The sequence below is a fragment of the Mesoplodon bidens genome, assembly GCF_964165515.1.
Source record: "Mesoplodon bidens genome assembly, chromosome: 11".
Classification (NCBI taxonomy): domain Eukaryota; kingdom Metazoa; phylum Chordata; class Mammalia; order Artiodactyla; family Ziphiidae; genus Mesoplodon; species Mesoplodon bidens.
Window position 1 is genome coordinate 28,067,727 of NC_138167.1, and position 22,227 is coordinate 28,089,953.

The window sequence follows — 22,227 nt, forward strand, 5'->3', positions numbered from 1 at the left end:
TATCCTGCTATTGATCCCTTCTAGAGAATTTTTAATTTCATTTATTGTGTTGTTCATCATTGCTTGTTTCATCTTTAGTTCTTCAAGTTCCTTGTTAAATATTTCTTGAATTTTCTCTCTTCTATTTCCAAGATTTTGGATCATCTTTACTATCACTTTTCTGAATTCTTTTTCAAGTAGACTGCTTATTTCCTCTTCATTTGTTAGGTCTGGTGGGTTTTTATCTTGCTTCTTCATCTGCTGTGTGTTTTTGTTGTCTTCTCATTTTGCTTATCTTATTGTGTTTTGGGTCTCCTTTTCGCAGGCTGCAGGTTTGTTTTTCCCGTTCTTTTTGGTGTCTGACCCCAGTGGCTAAGTTTGGTTCAGTGGGTTGTGTAGGGTTACTGGTGGAGGGGACTAGTTCATGTGTTCTGGTGGATGAGGCTGGATCTTGTCTTTCTGGTGGGCAGGTTCACATCTGATGGTGTGTTTTGGGGTGTCTGTGGCCTTATTATGATTTTAGGCAACCTCTCTGCTAATGGACGTGGTTGTGTTCTTGTCTTGCTAGTTGTTTGGCAAAGGGTGTCCAGCACTGTAGCTTGCTGGTCGTTGAGTGAATCTGGGTGTTGGTGTTGAGATAGGGATCTCTGTGAGATTGCTGCCATTTGATAGTACGTGGATCTGGGAGGTCTCTTGTGGATCAGTGTCCTGAATTTGGCTCTCTCAACTCAGAGGCACAGCACTGTCTCCTGGCTGGAGCACCAACAACTTTTCATCCACACAGCTCAGAATAAAAGGGAGAAAAAAATAGAAAGAAAGGAGGATAAAATAAAGTACGGTAAAGTAAAATAAAGTTATTAAAATAAAAATTATGAAATAAATATCAAGAAAACAGTTTTAAAATTTAAAAAACAAAGACAAAACAAGGGATGGACAGAACCGTAGGACAAATGGTGAAAACAAAGCTATACAGACAAAATCACACACAAAAGCATACACATACACACTCACAAAAAGAGAAAAAGGGGAAAAATAATTTATCTTTGTTCCCAAAGTCCACCTCCTCAATTTGGGATGATTCTTTGTCTGTTCAGGTATACCACAGATGCAGGGTACATCAAGTTGATTGTGGAGCTTTAATCCAGTGCTTCTGAGGCTGCTGGGAGAAATTTCCCTTTCTGTTCTTTGTTCACACAGCTCTCAGGGTTCAGCTTCAGATTTGGACTCGTCTCTGCATGTAGGTCACCTGGGGGCGTCTGTTCTTTGCTCAGACAGGATGGGGTTAGAGGAGCAACTGCTTAGGGGGCTCTGGCTCACTCAGGCCGGGGGGAGGGAGGGGTACAGATGCAGGGTGAGCCTGCAGCAGCAGAGGCCTGTGTGACGGTGCATCAGCCTGAGGTGTGCCATGCATTCTCCCGGGGAAGTTCTCCCTGCATCACGGGACCCTGGCAGTGACGGGCCACACAGGCTCCCAGGAGGGCAGGTGGATAGTGACCTGTGCTTGCTCACAGGCTTCTTGGTGGTGACAGCAGGAGCCTTAGTGTCTCATGTCCGTCTATGGGATCCGAGCTGATAGCCTCGTCTCATGGCCGTCTTTGGAGCTCCTTTAAGCAGTGCTCTAAATCCCATCTCCTCACGCACCAGGAAACAAAGAGGGAAGAAAAAGTCTCTTGCCTCTTTAGCAGGTTCAGTCTTTTCCCCCGACTCCCTCCTACCTAGCTGTGGTTCACTAGCCCCTTCAGGCTGTGTTCATGCTGCAAACACCAGTCCTCTCCCTGCAATCCAACCAAAGCCCAAGCCTCAGCTCCCAGCCCCTGCCTGCCCCAGTGGGTGAGCAGACAAGCCTCTCGGACTCTTGAGTTCTGGTCAGCACCAATCCTCTGTGCAGGAATCTCTCCACATTGCCCTCTGCACCCCTGTTGCTGCACTCTCCTCCATGGCTCCGAAGCTTCCCCCCTCTGCCACCTGCAGTCTCCACCCACAAAGGGGCTTCCTAGTGTGTGGAAACCTTTCCTCCTTCACAGCTCCCTTCCACTGGTGCAGGTCCCATCCCTATTCTTTTGTCTCTGTTTTTTCTTTTTTCTTTTGCCCTACCCAGGTACATGGGGGGTTTCTTGCCTTTTGGGAGATCGGAGGTCTTCTGTCAGCATTCAGTAGGTGTTCTATAGGAGAAGTTCCACATGCAGATGTATTTCTGATGTATTTGTGGGGAGGAAGGTGATCTCCACGTCTTACTCTTCCACCATCTTGAAGCTCCTCAAGCGTAACTTTTTACAAGTAGATTTCCATTCTTTTGATCTTTATTAAGTCATACCACGTGCACTCAAAGGAAACTAATTTGATCCTCAGCTCTGTTTCTTTATTAGGAAGTTTATCCTACTTGTTCTAATGATATAAATTAATCTTTAGTGAATTTTTATTAAGCATCTTCTCATTTTTGTGTCAATTACAAATATAAGTAACACAATGGCATAAAATAGTAAAATTAAACACAAGCTGAAAGGACAAGGCATGCCCTTCAGTAAAATCTTTGGCAGTTGCTGGTCCTCTACGAAACAAGCACGTCAGTGAATTCTATCAAACATTTAGAGAAGAGCTAACACCGATCCTTCTCAAACTCATGAAAAAAAATTGCAGAGGGAGGTACACTCCCAAATTCATTCTACAAAGCCACCATCACCCTGATACCAAAACCAGAAAAATATATCACAAAAAAAGAAAATTATGGAACAATATCACTAATGAACATAGATGCAAAAATCCTGAACAAAATACTAGCAAACAGAATCCAACAACATATTAAAAGTATCATACACCATGATCAGGTGGGATTTACCCCAGGGATGCAAGGATTCTTCAATATATGCAAATCAATCAATGAGATACACCATATTAATAAATTAAGTAATAAAACCATATGATCATCTCAATAGATGCAGAAAATCTTTTGAGAAAATTCAACACCAATTTATGATAAAAACTCTCCAGAAAATGAGCATAGAGGGAAACTTCCTCAACATAATAAAAGCCATATATGACAAACTCACAGCAAGCATCATACTCAATGGTGAAAAACTGAAAGCATTTCCACTAAAATCAGGAACAAGACAAGGATGTCTACTCTTGCCACGCTTATTCAACATAGTTTTGGAAGTCCTAACCATGGCAATCAGAGAAGAAAAAGAAATAAAAGAATACAAATTGGAAAAGAACAAAAACTGTCACGGCAAATGACATGATACTAAACATAGAAAATCCTGAAGATGCCACCAGAAAACTACTAGAACTCAACAATGAATTTGGTAAGGTTGCAGGATCCAAAATTAATGCACAGAAATCTCTTGCATTCCTATACACTAACAATGAAAAATCAGAAAGAGAAATTAAGGAAACAATCCCATTTACCATCAAAACAAAAAGAATAAAATACCTAGGAATAAACCTACCTAAGGAGGTGAAAGACGTGTACTCAGAAAACTATAAAACACTAATGAAAGAAATCAAAGATGAAAAAAACAGATAGAGAAATATACTATGTTCTTGTATTGGAAGAATCAATATTGTGAAAATGACTATGCCACCCAAAGCAATCTACAGATTCAGTGCTATCCCTATCAAAAAACCAATGGCATTCTTCACAGAATCAGAACAAAAAAATTTACAATTCGTATAGGAACACAAAAGACCCTGAATAGCCAAAGCAATCTTGAGAAAGAAAAATGGAGCTGGAGGAATTCAGGCTCCCTGACTTCAAACTAAGCTACAGTAATCAAGACAGTATGGTACTGGCACAAAAAGAGAAATATAGATCAATGGAACAAGATAGAAAGCCCAGAGATAATCCCACGCACATATAGTCACCTAGTTTATGACAATAGAGACAAGAACATACAATGGAGAAAAGAGAGCCTCTTCAATAAGTGGTGCTAGGACAACTGGACAGCTACATGTAAAAGAATGAAATTAGAACACTCCATAACACCATACACAAAAATAAACTCCAAATGGATTAAAGACCTAAATGTAAGACCAGACACTATCAAACTCTTAGAGAAAAATACAGGAAAAACACTCTGACATAAACCACAGCAAGATCTTTTTTGACTCACCTCCTGGAGTAATGAAGATAAAAACAAAAATAAACAAATGTGACCTAATTTAACTTAAAAGCTTTTGCCCAGCAAAGGAAACTACAAACAGGACAAAAAGACAACCTTCAAAATGGGAGAAAATATTTGCAAATGAAACAACGGACAAAGGATTAATCTCCAAAATATACAAACAGCACATGGAGCTCAATATCAAACAAACAAACGACCCCCTCGTCCAAAATAAAGTGGGTGGAAGATCTAAATAGACATTTCTCCAAAGAAGACATACAGGTGGCCAAGAGGCACATGAAAACATGTTCAACATCACTAATTATTAGAGCAATGCAAATCAAAACTACAATGAGGTATGACCTTACATGGTCAGAATGGCCATTATTAAAAAATCTAGAAACAATAAATGTTGGAAAGTGTTGGTGAGAAGGGATCCCTCCTGCATGTTGGTGGGAATGTAAATTGATACAATCATTATGGAGGACAGTATGGAGGTTCCTTAAAAAACTAAAACTACCATATGACCCATCAATCCCACTACTGAGCATATACCCTGAGAAAATCATAGTTCAAAAAGAGTCAGGTACCACAATGTTCATTGCAGCACTATTTACAATAGCCAGGACATGAAACAAACCTAAATGTCCATTGACAGATGAATGGATAAATAAGATGTTGCACATATATACAATGAAATATTACTCAGCCATAAAAGGAAATGCAATTGAGTTCTTTGTAGTTAGGTGGATGGACCTAGAAACTGTTATACAGAGTGAAGTAAGTCAGAAATAGGAAAACAAATACCATATGTTAATGCATATATATGGAATCTAAAAAAAAAAAATTGGTTCTGATGAACCTAGGGGCAGGACAGGAATAAAGACGCAGACGTAGAGAATGGACTTGAGGACATGGGGAGGGGGAAGTGTAAGCTGGGACGAAGTGAGAGAGTGGCATGGACATATATACACTACGAAATATAAAATAGATAGCTAGTGGGAAGCAGCAGCATAGCACAGGGGGATCAGCTTGGTGCTTTGCGACGACGTAGAGGGGTGGTATAGGAAGCGTGGGAGGGAGGCTCAAGAGGGAGGGGATATGGGGATATATGTATGCATATGGCTGATTCACTTTGTTGTACAACAGAAACTAACACAGTATTGTGAAACAATTTTACTCCAATAAAGATGTATTTAAAAAAAAACACAACCACATCGACCTCATCCTTTTGAGAGAAACCTCTTTATGTTCTAAGCTGATGATAAGCCACAGTTAAAAAAAAAAAAAGTACATGAGTCTCCCTAATTATCTTTACTATGTCTAAAGAACAAAATAGCCTATGTTACATACCTACTGTCACTGCTGCCCACCCCCTCCCCACTATTCAGAGTTTTATCTACCTTTTCTTTCCTCCCCGTATTACATGATGGGAGAGAGAATTTTAAAAGTAGTGGTTGAATCATCTGATGTTCTTTAACTGCAACAGTTATACTCCCTAGTTACACATTACAGTAACCTGGGAAGCTTTTAAAATTAACCTATTCCAGGTGCCATTAAATCATATTTTCTGGTGTTGGGGAGACAAGACGCCCCAAACAAAGTAAAATAGTTTATATATAATATGAGGTGATTAATATGTTAAAATGCAAAGCAAAAGTGAGTTCATAGAAGGTAGTGATTATTGTTAGCTGAAGTTTTAAAAGAACATAGGTGGAGTTGGGGCTTGAGTTAGAACATTCAAATATCCTAGGTGGAGGCCTAAGGAGAGAGCTTGATGGAAGGAAAAATTATGAACTATGCCTGAGACTCCAAATGAACTCAAATTGGTTGGGGAAGAGTGATGAGACAAGCCTGGATAATTTTAATATTCATTTGGGAAGCAATGGAAATTGATATTATAAAACCAGATGATGGAGATGATTGAATAGAAGTCTGAGGGTTCATCCTGTAGTTAAAATTGTTTTCATCAGAGAGGAAGGGAACGGAATTAGAGAGAGAGAACAGCATCCAAAGCTCTTGGGGGTCTTGAGGGTGCCCAGTGACAGTCCTGCTGTTTTCTGCAGCAGGTTTGATGATTTGGAGCTATCACTCTTCTCTCGATATATATCTTTCTCATTGCTCATTACCTAATGCTCATATCCCTGATACCTAGATTGTATGTGCAACTATTAGAATGTGTTTGCATTTATGGAATATGTCTCTGGTATTATTCATTGTACATCTTCTAACAGCAACTCACAAAATTTAAGTAGTTTCACAGTGGTAATGAGCTTTACTCTAGTTACGTCTTGGATAAATCACCTAACCTCTTCAGTCTTGTTTTTTTCATTTATGCAACAAAGATACAAGTCTAGGTATTTTCTAACCTTATGTATAGAACTAACATCACATACATTTCTTATGATTATTCTCAGCCATACAAAGGATAAGGCTTGTAACTGGGACTGTTTCTTTCTTTCTTTTTTTTTTTTTTTAAAAGAAGATGTTGGGGGTAGGAGTTTATGAATTAATTAATTTATTTTTGCTGTGTTGTGTCTTTCGTTTCTGTGTGAGGGCTTTCTCTAGTTGTGGCAAGCGGGGGCCACTCTTCATTGTGGTGCACAGGCCTCTCACTGTCGTGGCCTCTCTTGTTGTGGAGGATAGGCTCCAGATGTGCAGGCTCAGTAGTTGTGGCTCACGGGCCCAGTTGCTCCATGGCATGTGGGATCTTCCCAGACCAGGGCTTGAACCCGTGTCCCCTGCATTGGCAGGCGGATTCTCAACCACTGTGCCACCAGGGAAGCCCGGGACTGTTTCTTAACCATTTGCCCCCACTAGGTTTGGGCACACTATTATTTAAATAAAGAAGTGTACATCTTTCATTTTTTTCTGATCAATTCAAATAAAAATAACATGTTTGATAAGAAGGAAAGAATATTGATCTTATTTATTTTCATTCTTTAGAACTGATGAATGAAGGCAAATAATACAATTGTAGGCTAATAAACTATACTGACATAAATATTTGTGACCAATAAAGGAAATCATCAGATTCCATGTCATTTATACATAAAGTTTACAGAGCAAGTAGTTAATCTTTAAAAGATTTTAATATATACTCCAAAAATGGACAATTTAGGAGTACATAATTATATAACATCGATTCTGTTAGATATGTGAATGTATATATTTTTGTTTTCCATAAAATAATTTCATGCTTATAAAAGTCACCCTAAGTCAACGTGGGACAAAGAGAACAACATACAGTAGAAATAAACCAAGTAGTAAATGAGATATAAGTAAGGAAAATATTATAAAGCATTGTTGACACAAAAGAAAATAACAAATTCACTTTTCTATTACTTAATGGTAATTAACAATCATTTCCAGGAATTCTGTGAGAATTTAAGGCCATTTGTTCTAAAGATATGTTTTAATTTAGACACAACTGTCATTCTTGTCACAAAACTGCAATTCTCATAAAAACTGTACATGCAAAAACTCTTTACAATTAATCGTGGATAGGCAGATCAGTCAGTATATAGGAGTGGGTTATTTCACAAATGTGTTGTGTACTAAGTCACATGGTAGTGTACATTTAAATGGGAATTTCGCAAAAAACTTCCAGCCTGTGCACCCTGCGTGGCAACTTGGAAAGGAATTCAAACCAAGAGAGCCAGTATCCCTCTGACTTAAAATATCTAGACAAGGTACAATGAAATAGAAAGTTTAAAACATCTGCTACATGGTTCACAGTCAAATATTCTGGATTTTAGTCTTTCTACATGGTATTGTAATATAAAGATGCTACTTTTTACACAAAGTATTTTCTGTGCATTTACAGTTCACGATGTTTGACTTTTTATTATTTCTACTTAGCATTACAAAACATAAACAAATTGCAGCCTAAATTTAGAATCTAAACTTCATGAAAAATGCATGTTCTTTCAGAATACATATCTGCTAAGTGTAAACTCCCATACTTGGCAAATGGCACAGAGGAACTGATTACTAAGCAGATGCAGCTTCATAAGACAATTCACTTACTGAGAAATATGAAAGTATCTTCACCTTCCCTTGCTTGCAATTGCATTTCTCCAGACAGTCATTCAAAGAGATATTGCTCTTGTGATTATAGCTATTGCAATTTAGAAGGCAAAGGATTCAATATTCAAAACTTGTATTCTTAAGAACAGTTATAAAAGTATTGGAATTTAAAAAGTAGTAACATGTAAACATTGATATAGAGAGACTGCTTTCCTATATACCTAGCAGTCAAGGACAATATTTGAGTTAAAAACACAGGTTGTGCTTTTTCCCAACAGTACATTGGAAATTAGCTGTTTCTGTCCAGAAAACATTTAAAGATTCAGAGAAGACATCCATATTTTGTTTCAAGCATTTAAACAATTATTCTGTTGCTCATGCAACAACCGTAGTTTACAGTTTTGGTTTAGGAAGATAATAAATTTTGGATCCAAGAAAGCATACAAACCAATACTGCTGAAACCAAACTGAGAAAAGTATCTCATTCCCTAGTTCCTTATAGAGCACCAGGAGAAAAGCATGGACTCAGCAGTTCTAACTGAAGTGTAGTTACATTAGCATTTCGGAGCACAGTCATATTTGAGTATGTAACACATGCGTAGGTGGGGTGTACGGGGGAGGTGCAGGCGATGGCTTGATTCCTCTGGCCCTCATGTAGGAGAGAAACTGCTCTGGGATCTCCGCTAGGACATCTTTAGCTAATCTAGCCATGCTGAGTATGTGGTTTCCGCTTCTGTCAATATAATCCCTGAATGGCACAAACTAAATCAGAGGTGAAAGAAAGTTATTTAACAGACCTTAGCAAGCTATTTAAATAAATTAAAAAATAGACACAAAAACCAACATATGTAAACATTTGGTTGTAGGAGAATCAGAGAAGCCTGGAGTAATGGTGAGATGCATGATAATAACTATGCATTTTAAATATATTTGATTTATTACAAATAGCTCTAACAGTGACCACAACTTTCTAATATATACTTTATCTAATAAGGGATGTAATCTTTATCTATGTTTTTCCCCACAATAACTCTTGTCTCCGGGTCCTGATACACCCATCTTGTTGCTACATGTATTCTGCAGTTTTGAGTTCGACACTTAGGTGGATGGAGCATTATCCTCTTCAGGGCTCAGTTTCTTGTCAAATGGAATTAATGCATGCTTAATTCAGCTTTCAATGTAGAAGTATTACTCAAATCAGAGTTAAAAATAATGTATATTGTTAAAGAGTCCTAAACACATGTAAAGTATTTTTAATTATTTTACTAGACCATCAAATCACATGGGCAATGAATATAAAATTTACACAGTTCACATTAGTAGGTACCCAAAATATTCAGTACATTGAATCTAGCCCCAAATGTTTGTTTTTTATATCTGTTATTTGGAAAGGCAAAACATAAACAACCAAAAACCCTCAGTGTAAGATTTTGGTATACTTTTCATTGAAATATCATCAAATATCAATATTCTTATTTTTACATTACATAAAAATGATTGTTCTATCTTTATATAAACAATCATGTGAGAATACTTATCACTGAATACTCTGGCAATATATTGCCTGATTCCATTCTCATTTATAATGGTTACTTAATAAACACTGTGCTGCTTGTGGGCATTAGTTCAATTTCTCCTTACAGACATCATGATTCTTGAAAGCAACTGGGAATGATTGTAACTGTTAATGTTGTGATAGTTTGGGGACACAGTAATTTTAGGTTTTGGAGAAAAGGCACAGCGAAGACATTTCAGGAGGTTGAACAATTTTCAAATATAATATTTTAAAGTTTATATTAAATCATTTTTTCCTCCAGAGAAACAGAGAGTGTTCACACTCTCATCTCATACTGTAATGTAACTGTTTTAAATTTATTTTGAAAAATTTACTTTTGATTTAAGCAGTTACTCAAGATGTGCCTTCAGAAAATTAACTTTTATTAGGAAGCAGACTTTAAACCACTCAGGTTGCGACAGATAAAGCAGGTTAAAATGTTAAGGAATCAAATAGCAAATGTAATACCATTTATGCAGTGAAAGCAGTCTCTTTTAAGAAAGAGCAGAAAAGTACTCCTTTCTTTTTAAAATAAGGCACCTTATAGACAGAAGCATACCCATATGACCATAATTTTACCGTGTCTTGATACCAGGTGGAAAACTCAGTACAACTTTTAGAAAAGTGTGATAGAAAGGTGACAAATATTTCTCTTACCTTAAAGGTAGCTAAGTAAGGGTAAGAAAAACTAACAGAGTAAATATAATCTTCAGCTGAGAAGAGAAATAGGAGTATATGAACATTTGTGAAGTTATATCATCTGACTTGGACAAGACCTGACAAAGAGGTGCAAACAAAGTTAGGTTTATTTTTCTCTCTGAAACTATAATTAGAAAGGTAAGAAAATAAGAATCAACATAGTGAGGGATTAATAAGAAAAAGATCTCTAATTTCAGCTATAGCTTATTTCACTCTTATTTTAAAAGGCATAGTATTTTAAAAAATTAGTAATGATATGGTTAGTATATACATAATTACCTTTTTAAAATTTTATTTACTTTTAACATCTTTATTGGAGTATAATTGCTTTACAATGGTGTGTTAGTTTCTGCTTTATAACAAAGTGAATCAGCTATACATATACATAATTATCCCTTAAACTATTTCTTAGATCAGTTTTTGAAGAATCTATAACTAATACCTACATTTCAGGGAAATGGTGACACTCTAGCAGATAGTTGATACTTCTCTAGGGAAGGGGGATATTATACCTGCTGTGTTTTTCCTTTACCTCAACTTTGCTCTTATATTTACTTTTATTTTGGTCTTTACTCTTCTCTTAGACCATGGTAATTAAATTCAATTATCTTTTTACTCCCTATTCTCACAAACTCTGGAATTAGACTTCCCAGGTTCAGATGCTGGTTCTGCTGCTTATTAGCTGTGTGGTCTTGGACAAGTTATATTCTACTCTGACTCAGTTTCCTCTTCTATAGAATGAGGATAATAATAATAATGCCTACTTCATTAGGTTGCTATATTAAATAAGTCAACACATACGTGCATAAAATAGTGTTCAACTCATAATATGTATAGTATGATAGTCATTATTATTACTATTCATTAATTTATAAATTTATATATGCAATATAAATATGAGACTTTTCTTTCTAGTCTTTTGTTTACATTCATATCAAACTTTAAATATTTTTATCAATTTTTTATCTCTTTCAAACTTAGGTACCAGTATTATAATCTAAAACTGTAATTCCTGACCTTTTTGTTATTTTAAAACACCTGATTTTTCACCTTTCCAGCAAGTGCTATAGGATGTGCTAAATTTTTTATTGAAGTAAATACAAATTCATTTTTAAGAATGTTATGACACTCTGGAATGTCAAAACTAAGATTCATAATCACTGTTCTCATAATATATACACTTCTACTCATCCTTAAAACATGTTCATAAACAATGGATAAGAAAGAACTCTTAGTTTTCAGCCAAGGAGGGAAGAATATATCTCATTTAACTTACGTTTGCTAAATGCGGGCACAGATTCTGATACATCCCTTGAGTATTAAGGGACCTTGCCCCTGGGTTAAGAGTAACTGTTATAGCAAGTGATATTATCAACAGGAGCACCTCTTATTCCACATGTGTGTTGGGAGCAGAGAAAAAGATGTTGAGAATCTTCTACTCACTAACCTAAATTATCTAATCCTTTCCCAAAGGAATATTCATCTCTTCAGTCAAGTCATGAGGTACTTCCCTAAGTGAGAGATGAAAATGACAAGCAACTCTCTTTCCTTTACCTCTTATTAATGTTAAACCTTACACTTTTGATGACAAAAATATATTCTCTTTCTTGTTGGACTATTGCTGATATCCTTCTACAGTAACAATTTTCCACTCAACTTCTCAGACCCCTCTGTTTATTGTCCCTTTTAATCACTCATTTCTGATCACTGTACCTGGGGACCTCCTGTTCAAAATAACACTCACACATTTGTGAATGTATGTTGATCACTGACTATTACCACAAATTAACTTGGACCCTTAAACTGTTCAGGTTAGAGGAACAAATCATTTTTACTTTGCACTAATTTATCCCATTCATATGAAGAATACAAATAAATGCATTCTGTTCAGTTGAAATATACCATTTCCTTGACACGCTACATCTTTCTTTTAGCATCTATCCTGTACAAGGAAAATGTTCTATGTGGTTGCTCTAACAGCTAGCTTTGCCTATTTGTGAAGAAAGTTTGAATCAGTTTGGGCAAATGAGCTTTTAGTTGTGGTTCTGCTCAATTTTATTTGATTGTTCCCACTTTGCAGAGCTCCATTAGTGATTTTCAAGTCTAAGCCTTCAAGATAATTATTCTCCTTTTAATGAAAGATATGATTTAAATATAATTTTTAAGGAAATGATAGGCTGGACAGCAGCTGAATGCAGCCAGGAGAAATGATATTGCATTATATACAATGGCCAATCCACAGCACAAGCAAGCAAACAAACAAATGGAAAGCCTTTACATATATTGATCTAAGAAAATAATCCATTTAAGTTTTAGAATAACAACCATAGAATCTCTTCCTGCATACTGTTTATATTATATTCATATGAGAGTGAATCTTGAGGCAATGAACATAATCATATATAAGACTGACTACAGTGTCATATGTCAAGGTACAGCTACTATGAAACAGTGACATAAAAATGCCTTCCCACTGTACTATGCCAACATACTAACTAATAATAATAACTGAAACTAATATTAATGCATTTATTGTGCAAGTTGTAGGTGAGGGGCCTTCTGCTAAGTGATTTAGTATAATATCTCATTCAGTTTCTTACAAAGCAAAAAGGTAAGAGAGCCTAAATACACCTTATTTTCTGATATTATTTTAGCCAGCAGTGTTTATAACATTGATTATGATGGCTTAGATATTTCCTGGTGGTAGGAAGATTGACAATATTATTCTTGGTGTGCCCTTGCAACCCCAATATTATACATATTCAAGAATATTTCTATTCTTAAAAATAAATCATTTAAAAATGTTTTAGTGAATGGTAGGACCAGGAAACCTGTAATGGTGGAATGTTTTAACATTTTATTCAAGGTGAGAGAAAATATGCTAATTCTTGAATACAATGTGATATATAAATGTTTACCCTGGGAACTTTTTTTTTTTTTTTTGCGGTACGTGGGCCTTTCACTGTTGTGGCCTCTCCCGTTGCGGAGCACAGGCTCCGGACACGCAGGCTCAGCGGCTATGGCTCACGGGCCTAGCCGCTCTGCAGCATGTGGGATCTTCCCAGACTGGGGCACGAACCCGTGTCCCCTGCATCGGCAGGCGGACTCTCAACCACTGCGCCACAGGGAAGCCCAGTGGGAACTATTTTTAATAGACCAATCACCATTTAAGAACTTTTCCATGAAATTAGAAAAGGGTGCATCAGATATCCTTAACTAAATATAGACATGTAAGTCAAGGTGTCACTGTCATTCAGGAGTCTACTAATTCTCTGGGAAGATTTTAGTTTCCTGTTCAGTATCTGTGAGATCTCATGACTCTTTCACTTCAACTTTATATGGTAGAATCCCTTGAGTGTTTAGCTATATCCTCAGGTGTCTTCAAAATCTTTGGTGATCTCAGTGTCACTTTATGGTGATAGACCAGTCTCAAGATTTTGACTTTCAATGAGAGGAAATATATATATATATATATATATATATGTGTGTGTGTGTGTGTGTGTGTGTGTGTGTGTGTGTGTGTGTGTGTGTGTTTATGTATCTTATACTGATAAGTAACAAAGTATTTTCATGTCTGTTACTTCCTCTGAGACTCACTACATCATGGAAAGAGCAAAGATAAAAGAATGGAGTCTGGAGGTAATGAAAGAAAAGCTCAAGGGAGATTTACTGACTTGTTCAAGATCATAGATTTGAGTCCTATCTCACTATTCTGTCCAATGTAGCATATGCAATTAGAGATGAAGTACTTTCATGATCATGGAAATTTTTGTTTTATAAATAAAATAACCAACAACTGTTGGTTGTCACTAACATAACATGTTAATCCTCTTAAAGTAAATCTTAATGATGTGAGCAATCTTAACTACCTTCTAAAGGAGAGAGTAATACCAGTTTCCCTTTAGCATCATTTAAATCATACTATGAGATATGAAGCTGTCTCCTTTAACTTTGTAAAAATGCATTCCAACAGCAACATAATACATTTTAAAGGACTTCAAATTCATACTTCCATGCAGTAATTTGATTTTTTGGTTACTGTGAACTGGACATTATGAAGAGATTTTTAGAAAAAGTGTAATTACTTGGACTTATAATTATGCTAATCAGCATAAGGTGAATAATCGTGTGTCTACTTATAAAAAACAAAACATCATGGGATTCTTAAATAGATGACCACATCACCATGTTCCCTTTCTCAGCTGCTTTTAAACAAATTATTCATGTGTGTGTGTGTGCTCTTTACGCTACCAAGAACATTAGGTTAAAATGTTAACATTTTAATGTTAATATTTAAACATTAGGTTTAAATCATATTTAATTATCTTCTTAAAAAACTGTTATACAGATGTTTCTATTTTAAAACTTAATTTTGCTGACAAATGAAGAATGCTTTTTTATCTTTGTCAAGATTAATCTTTATATTTACAGATTATTTTACATTATTCTCCCTCTCTAATTTTTAAATATTTTTTGTTGTATTTTACTGAGTTCTATTTCAGTAATGTAATGTATTTTATATATATTATCTGATAAAATCTTTAAACAATGCCAGAACACTGAAATTTAGAAAGCTTATCCAAGTTATCACAGTGGACAATCCAGGATTTGAACCAAATTCTCTTGGATTTCAAATTAGATTATCTTAATGACTGTATTATGGGTGAATATATAGGTTGTTATTTAGGAGATAATATTGAATTCCATTGTTTGCTCCTTTAAGTGCTCAAATTGTACTGAGAACTTTCCTTTACATTTAGTCTTCCCTTCACAGTCTTTTTTTGCTTCTGACATCCTAAAAGATATGAAGACTCTAAAGTATGCAGAAATTTTGTTGATTTAACTCCTTTGTTTCAATTATAAAATTTAACTGCTTTTTTTCTTTCTATTCACTCCTAGAATAGTAGGCTTTAGTTAAGTATTTTTCTTGATTCTAATAGAATCATGAATCATATATATGTCTATATATCTATATATAGAGATATATAATCTATTATTATGTTATATTTCATTATAGTATTATACATATTATGTTACCTTGTATTATATTAATATTATTATTTATATATTTTATATAATTTTAATATTTATATATAATTATAAGATCTATTTTTCCACTTTTCTAACCATAACCTATGGGGGAAATAGAACAAAATCTACATTTTTGGTTTGTTTCTACTGTTCACTTACACTGAATATGTATCAGCTGTCTTAAAATTTTATCTTTATTGAGGTCTAAGTAATAAATAGATAGCATCATTAAAAGCCTGTTATGTTTCTAGCTTTTAATTTTACTAAAGATCTCAATGATATTTTCTGGTAATAATAAAGTAGGAAAAGACACTTATTAACAATTCTATTTTATATATGGTGAACATGAAGAACGGGTGAAAATAATTTGCTGCTTATTCTAGGCCATTACTTAACATGCATTTTATAGAGAATCAACTGCCTAAATTAAACAGAACCTGAGACTCTTGATTTCAATTTAAACTCTTCAATTACAAATCAGAGCTGACATGGGCTCTTCACAATGAACAAAATAAATAATTTTCATTAAATTTCTTACCTGCACAATGTCCCTTTCAGCATATTTTCCTCTGGAGGAAACTCTTACATCATCTCCATCCAATTCAACCATTGCTTGAAAATAAAAAAGGATAATTTATTCAGTGCATTTTAGCTAAATACTATAACAAATGTTGGCAATAATGAAATCAAGATACGAAGTAGCAATATGTCCTATGTCAAAGGCAAAAAGCTTGTTGATCCTTTCATCTCTTCGGTGATTTCTTCCACAAAACTTAACTGAGTGCAAATTTTACAAGTGGAGAAAGCATGCTAAGACCTCATGTGACCCTTTGAAAGATGAGGAGAGCGTATGCAGTGTAGAAGTCTTTAGGTACATCTCCCAATTCTATAGGTCCTTAACTCTGGATTACATGCTTACATGACTGATTCAGCAAGTGATACTAATTCATTCAATTTTAATTTTTTCTTTCTAATTTAAGAAACTAGGCACTAATAATTATAGAACTTCCAATAACAATTTGAACTTTATTCTCTTTGAAACTACACAAAGCTATATAATCATATTTTCTGTAATCTTTTTATGAATAGATTTATAAACAAAAAGGCATTTTCTCTGCTCTTATAGTGATTGGATAAAGCATGAAATTTCTGAAGTATGATTTTTTTGTTGATTAAAAATAATTTCAACATTACATAGATCAACTGGTATTTGGGAATGCTGTGATATAACGGGACAGCTGGTATACAATAATGTTACGCTGCAATTAAGAACATTTTCCAGAGTTTAATGTTTCAGTGAGAATTCTCTAAATAACTAATTACATGAGGAATGCTAATTTGTATTTAAAGTATATTCTCGTACTAATAATCCATTTTGTATGCACATGATATTCACCAGACTCCAGAGAGCCACTTGCAATTATGCTTGCTTTGTCGCCTTCTAAAAATACTAGAATACAATCCTCACCTTTTCACTATTTTCTTCAGTGCTTGGATAATGCATTTGGGTTAAAGACATTTTAATCTTTTTTCCTATTTTATTTTTTTTGATTGAGGTATAATTGACAAATAACATTATATTATTTTTAGCTATATAACATAATGATTTGCTACTTGTATATATTGTGAAATGATCACCACAATGAGTCTAGTTGACCATACATAATTAAAATTTTTTTTCTTCTGATGAGAACTTTTAAGATCTATTCTCTTAGCAACCTTCATATATGCAATACAGTATTAAATATACTAACCACACTGTACATTACATTCATGTGACATACTTATTTTAAAACTGGAAATTTGTACCTTTTGACTTCCTTCACCCATTTCACCCACCTCCAATGCTGGCAAGCCTCTGGCAACCACCAATCTGTTCTCTATATCTATAAGCTTGTCTTTTTTTAAAACAGGTTTTAAGTTTTACTTTTCTACACATGTTCAGGAATCAGTGTCTGGACTGAAACATTGCCAGTACACATAACTGTTAGTGAGCCATCATCCAATAATGTCCTTAGATATATAATATATGTCATAATTTAGTAACATGTAAATTACCAATAATAAGGTAATTAACATTCAAAATACAATAGAACTATTTTTTTTCTCTCCTACTTATTAGGGATTTAAATAGGAAAATTCAATATACCTAGATATTTTCAATAGTTAATTCCTTTTTTTTGGTCTAAGTTTGTTTTCAAAATTTTCAAATTACTTTGAGACATAAATGTACATTGATTGTGACATGCCAGCAATTGGAGAATCTTCTCCTTTATTATCTAATTTGCTAATAACTCCTAAAAATTACCCTATACTCACTCTAAAATGGGAGCCAAAATTAAATGATAATCTGGGCCTCACCTTCTACAATCCTCTACAATCTCCATTGGCCTTTGTAAGTGTTTTATTTCAATTAAAGAAAGTGACAGTTATTCAGGCAATAGTGTATTAGAATGAGATCCTATAAAATATCTCCCACTTTTCAGTATGTCCTTTGAGTTAAAAAGCTACGGGTAGCAGAATTGGAGGCTACATTTTTGAGAACAAGGAGAAAAGAAATGTCATATAAGTGGTGGAAGGGAAATGTTCACCCTTCAGTTTTTCAGATCATCTAGTCCTCAAGGAGCCTGAAATTGTAAGCAGAGGTTCCCCATCAGTACCCGTCTCTGGAAAAAAGCTGTATAAGATACAGACCTGTATTTCTTTCTAGCTTTGGGAGACAAAATCATGTTAGAATCCCTTATAGTTCTCTCCCTTTCCTAACTTGTATCAAAGTAGTTAATCAGATGCTACTTTAATTTGCGTTTTTGCCTTTTAAGGATAAAGAAATCCTGCTTTGAGAAATTATACAGAAAGTTTTAAATTGTTCTCATTGAAATAAAGAAACGACTTTTAAATACTCATGAATCTAGTAGTTTATTTATATTTCCTCTACCTTCAAAGAATGAATGGCAAAATGTGGCATTTCTTGCCTATGCAAACCTCCTGGTTAAGTTACGTGTAGATGTTGGATTTATGTGGTTAACTGATAAAATCTGCAAGTTTTATTTCAGTCTTTATGTCAATTTATGTGTGCTATTTAAACTTACTTATCATAGATTTGGAAGTGCCTAGAAAAACGCTCTTCTGATAGGATAGCAGCAACTTGAATATAAGTCAGAAATTTTCTTCCAGCAGGGTGAAAGCAGAAATCAGGTGTTTCAGGACCCTAATTCCCTGTTCACAGGTTTGCCAGAGGAAAGTTTCACTGTAATTCCCAGAGGGAATTCTATGCGACGGCAACTTCCCTCTTTGTCGATAATCTTTGCTACTTTTCCTCAGGAAAAGAGGACTGATTCACAAGATAACTAAGATTGGGAGATGGAATGATCTTGAATCTCTCTCTTTGGAGTAGGCTATCCTCAAGTTGAAGACAATTTCTCCCTGTGGTATGCTTAATAGGCAAGGATCTGCCCCTGTACAGAGAAGGCCTGGAGATAAAGGTGAAGTCATTTAATCTTTGGGGAAAAGTAGCAAGAAGTCTAATTCTGTGCACGGGGCAACCCAAATTCTCCAATTCTACACTACTATTAATAAAACATATTCTGATCTCTGAGTGACTCCTGCATGTTTTTTTTTTTCATTAATTCAAGAAGTCAGAGAGGGAAATGATGAATTTTCATACCTCAAAACCCTGATAAATAATTCACTGGGAACAAAATTTTGAGGAAAATAAATAGGTGTGGCAGTTGTAAGAAGGTAGTACCCAAATACCTGTGCCTACTGCTTTGAATAGAAATTTATGACCAGAAATATACATAGGAAGGTCAGTGGCTCTCTATTTACACATTATGTGTGGGAGCTGTTGGGGAACAAGTGACAGGGCTTACACCTAACAACGGCCTTCCATAGGAGTCTGGGAGACCTGGAATGTACCCAACGAGAAGTGCATACTTGAGATGCAAAAGCAAATTAGTAACTAAAGAAGAAATCTTGAGTTATTTTAACCTAGCAATCAGTGAAGTTTGTGAGCCACAGTCTATCACTGCTCAATACAGATGATCAAGTACACAAAGTGTTAACAAGAAAGATGTGTCTTAGCTTTCCTGACTCCAGAGTGGTATCTCAGATTCATGCCTGATGGACAATGTAAACAGATGTAAATATTCAGAGAAACAGAAAATATTAGCAGGAGCTAAAATGACTTCTGCTTCAGAAACTGGAAGATTATAATGATGCAAATTGTGACCAGCCAAGCATGGAATCAAAGGAAAGAATTTCCAGGATCAGCAATATAACTGCTTGTGTTGTTTTACCTGAGACTGAGAGATCTATACTATTCTTATGGAGGAGGCACTGGTGGTTAAACAAGAATCATCCTAGTGATGATCATACGACAATTAGCCACCTATGTGCCTAAATTAACCTGTAGCATACCAAAAGTTGTTCCAAATATTCTAAAATTATTCTCATTTCTAAAGTTCCAAGCTAAATACTGTCATCATTAATGTAAAAAGACCTGAACCAGGTGAATGTTCTGTGGTTATGCAGTTGATGTCTAGCATAGAGTTCTCTTAAAGGAATTCATCAGGTGACGAGGAATAGGCTATCCTTAGAGAAGTTTACCCAGATCAGTAGTCACACAAACACCCGTCACACTAATTGGCATTTGAAGATGGCTTGAGCCCAAACAGAAAACTACCCAGTAAGTGAATTTAGCATAATCATATAAAGTCTCATTAAATTTCAGATGGTCAATTCCATTTTCATTTTACTTTGCTCTTTCATATGACAGAACTTAAATATTAAAGATAATGTCTATCAAGTAGCCAAGGTCTGAAAATCCATTATTATGCTTGTGTTAATATTTCTATTATACAACCTAGTGGTTTATTAATTTAGTGCTCATTCTTAAAAGTTTTTAGGGAATCCAGAGTGTATTTTGCCTTGGGAAGAAAAACTCAATTTATCACTCGGTCTTAAGAAATATTTTGAGGTACACGCCATCTCTAATAAAACAGAAAGCACGCTTCCCTGGTGGTGCAGTGGTTGAGAGTCCGCCTGCCGATGCAGGGGACAGGGGTTCGTGCCCCAGTCCGGGAAGATCCCACATGCCACAGAGTGGCTGGGCCTGTGAGCCATGGCCGCTGAGCCTGCACATCCGGAGCCTGTGCTCCGCAACAGGAGAGGCCACAGCAGTGAGAGGCCTGTGTACCAAAACAAAACAAAACAAAACAAAAAAACAAACAAACAAAACCCCAGAAAGCTATATGTTGAATTATCCTATACTAGAGAGATAATGTCCTACTCAGAAGACATCCTTTTAATTTACTCACCTTAATAGACTCAATCATGTAATATTTATATTTATGTCTATATGTACATGGACACTGTATACAAATCCATATGCACACTCACATCCTTATATGCAAAAAAAAAAGAGTGATAGAAACCTAAGTGCATAATGAGTCAGATTAAATAAACTCCCAAGGAATACTATTGAAATTTTATTACTCACCATCAAATTCTGCTGGCCCAACACCTACTATAATTATTGACATTGGAAGTTTTGAAGCCTTCAAAGAGAACACACAGTTAATTCACAATTAAGAAACTGAATTGAGAAAACAACTAAGAATTAAGAAGAAAAAAATATCCTGAGTTTTGATATTTTTCACAGATGTTCATTAAAATAGTTTTGAACATATTTAAAATTAACACAGAATAATATACTTGATTCCACTCTTATCCTTTCTGAACTCTGTACATATGATAATTCACTGGGATGTTCTTCAGGAATGACCAGTCTTGGATAATTCTTTTTTTAAAAGTACTGAGCATCTGATTTCACTTGCTATTCTCAGACAAAATATTCCTAAGCTTATTCTGGGTATCTTTGGTCTCTTTTTCCATGTTCTCTCTCCACTCAAAAATCTTTCAGTTGCTAAAAGGGAAAAAAAGGTACCATATTTGTGAAAAAGTAGTACTCTATTTCATTTATAGCTATGGTTAGGAAAGCAATTTTCATAGTAAATGAGTGAATACAAATGATAATTATAGAAAGTTATTATTAGTATGATAAAATAATTTTATGGTAAGAATATAAGATCCACCAACAGATAGGTGGAACAGCATAGCAACCACATCTTCAGCTGTGAAGTTCACTGAATTATGAATAACTGTTCCTCAGTGCATGTTCTGTTAGTTTAAACCTAAATTACTAAGTCCATATTTTAAAGAGGATGCTAATGCCACTGATCAGAACATAAAGGAAATCAAGACAAATCCAACCCAGTGTGTCTAGTCAAAACCAAATAAACAAACAAGTAAATGTGCAAGATTTTACCTCTCTTCCTTTTTGAGTTTGGTTTTGCTAAGTGTATGTCTATAAACATTTGATTTTTTCCCCACATGTAACTATTTTTCTCTCACACAAACAGCTAATTATATTTTCCCTATGCTATTAATAATTATGAAGTATGATAAACAATTCTTTCACACAGCCCATTTTTACTAATGTCTATTTTGTGTCAAACATTGCTAAACCTGAGTATAGAAAAGTAAGTAAAAATAGATATAATTTTAGAGGTTGTAGTCTAGTAAATATAGATGTTATAAATTATAGTGTAATAAAGAAGACAATGAATCATAAATATAACACATAATTAGGAATAATGAGAAAAATGGATTTTGAATCAATGTTAGCCCTTATCCAGTTCTATAAATATAGAAATTAGCACAGTTCTCCTGCAACTATTACTGTAAATGTAAATGTTAAAGAAATATTCTGTATAAATTGTACAAACTATATACAAGCACAACAAACTAATCAAGATAAACACAGTCATGCACATG

At 34.9% G+C, this 22,227-nt stretch overlaps 1 protein-coding gene across 2 annotated transcripts in view; it reads right to left on the reverse strand.

Moving 5' to 3' along the window:
* Nucleotides 1-7,045: 7,045 nt before the first annotated feature.
* CPNE8 (copine 8) overlaps nt 7,046-22,227 on the reverse strand; it is a 229,608-nt gene continuing 214,426 nt past the window's right edge. For both annotated transcript variants that reach the window (XM_081247806.1, XM_081247807.1), the window contains exons 13-15: nt 20,891-20,948; nt 15,932-16,005; nt 7,046-8,870 (exon numbers count right to left, since the gene is read on the reverse strand). In XM_081247806.1, coding sequence (XP_081103932.1) covers nt 8,682-8,870; nt 15,932-16,005; nt 20,891-20,948 — 321 coding nt within the window. In that variant the 3' untranslated portion in view covers nt 7,046-8,681. The remainder of the gene's footprint in view (nt 8,871-15,931; nt 16,006-20,890; nt 20,949-22,227) is intronic.